We start from the raw sequence: 1,173 nt of genomic DNA, 5'->3' as shown, positions 1-1,173 counted from the left end.
TAATAAATTTGTCACGTACCTCAAGACTTTATTTGAAACACCTTAAGAAGTTTAATAAATCCAATAAAACTCTATCAATAGCCCATCTGATGAAGTAACTACAGGTGCTCCTTAATCCACAGCTGATTGATGCTCAGTCATACTGAACCATGGGATGATCAGACCAGGGAGGCAGGCTGGATAATTTTTGCTCACTAGCTGCATCAATGGGCCATCCCCAGGCTTTGAAGAATCCAGTCAGATCCATGCCCACAGTCTGAGAGAAGGTCTCAGTGAACAGGTTCATCTTTCCTTTGTTGTCTTTGGGAAAGTTGCTCATCTTGTGGTAGGCAGCAAACACCTTCTTAAAGGCATCCCAACCAAACCTTTCCTGGAGCTTTGAGGACAAAGTGAAAACAAACAAACAAACAAACAAACAAACAAAAAACACTGATTTCTTAGCACCACTACTGTTTGGCAAATCAGAATTAAAATCCTTTCCAAACCAACCATTTTTTACTGTGAAATTTTGTTTTGTTTGTAATTTAAAGTTTCTTTACAAAGTATAAATTTCTTACTTGCATATAAGTCTCCAGAGCCACCCACATGCTCCAGCTGCTCAGCTGTCTGCCCCCTTTCACATAGTCCTTTGCTCGAGCACTTCGTTTTTCTACACTCATAGCTGAATGAGCCTACATCGACCAGTGTGAAAAAGTGTAATTATGACAAATTGTAATTTCAACAAAAAGCTAAAAATTATCACATTAAATGAGCCAAAAAAAACAGATAATATATTCTGGTTGTGAGTTTACCTTTGCCCTGTTGAGGCCCAGCACCTCCTCATGCACGTACACTGACCACAGGTTGCATGTGCACTCTGTAGTGTGTGACGGGAACTCCCAGCAGCCTCTCTGCTGGTTGTGTCCGAGCTCATGGATGGAGCCCCAAATGCCGTTAGTTCTTGCATTTTTGACATTAAGCAGTCCAGCTGCAGAGGACTTATGAGCCATGATGGGATAACCTGCATGCATCCAACCTGATCAGAAAAAAAGGGAAAATGCAGAATAGGACACCTAATTTTGGTTGTTAGCCACATTTCCACCGCTGAGTGTGACTGAGAAGTGAGTGAATAATATGTGAAATAAAATGTCTGAGCATTTAGAAGTGCTACATAAAACTAACACATTATTATTA

The 1,173-nt window shown here is 40.5% G+C and overlaps 1 protein-coding gene across 1 annotated transcript in view; it reads right to left on the bottom strand.

The window, feature by feature from the left end:
- Positions 1 to 35: 35 nt before the first annotated feature.
- LOC106522114 (TRPM8 channel-associated factor homolog) overlaps positions 36 to 1,173 on the bottom strand; it is a gene marked incomplete in the record, with an annotated part of 15,157 nt that continues 14,019 nt past the window's right edge. The window contains 3 exon segments of the mRNA XM_014014975.1: positions 36 to 376; positions 558 to 671; positions 792 to 1,015. Coding sequence (XP_013870429.1) covers positions 134 to 376; positions 558 to 671; positions 792 to 1,015 — 581 coding nt within the window.

This window comes from Austrofundulus limnaeus, unplaced genomic scaffold (genome assembly GCF_001266775.1).
Source record: "Austrofundulus limnaeus strain Quisiro unplaced genomic scaffold, Austrofundulus_limnaeus-1.0 Scaffold121, whole genome shotgun sequence".
In the NCBI taxonomy this organism is placed as follows: domain Eukaryota; kingdom Metazoa; phylum Chordata; class Actinopteri; order Cyprinodontiformes; family Rivulidae; genus Austrofundulus; species Austrofundulus limnaeus.
Note: the sequence above shows the minus strand (reverse complement) of the source record. Positions and strands in the feature narration are given on the sequence as shown.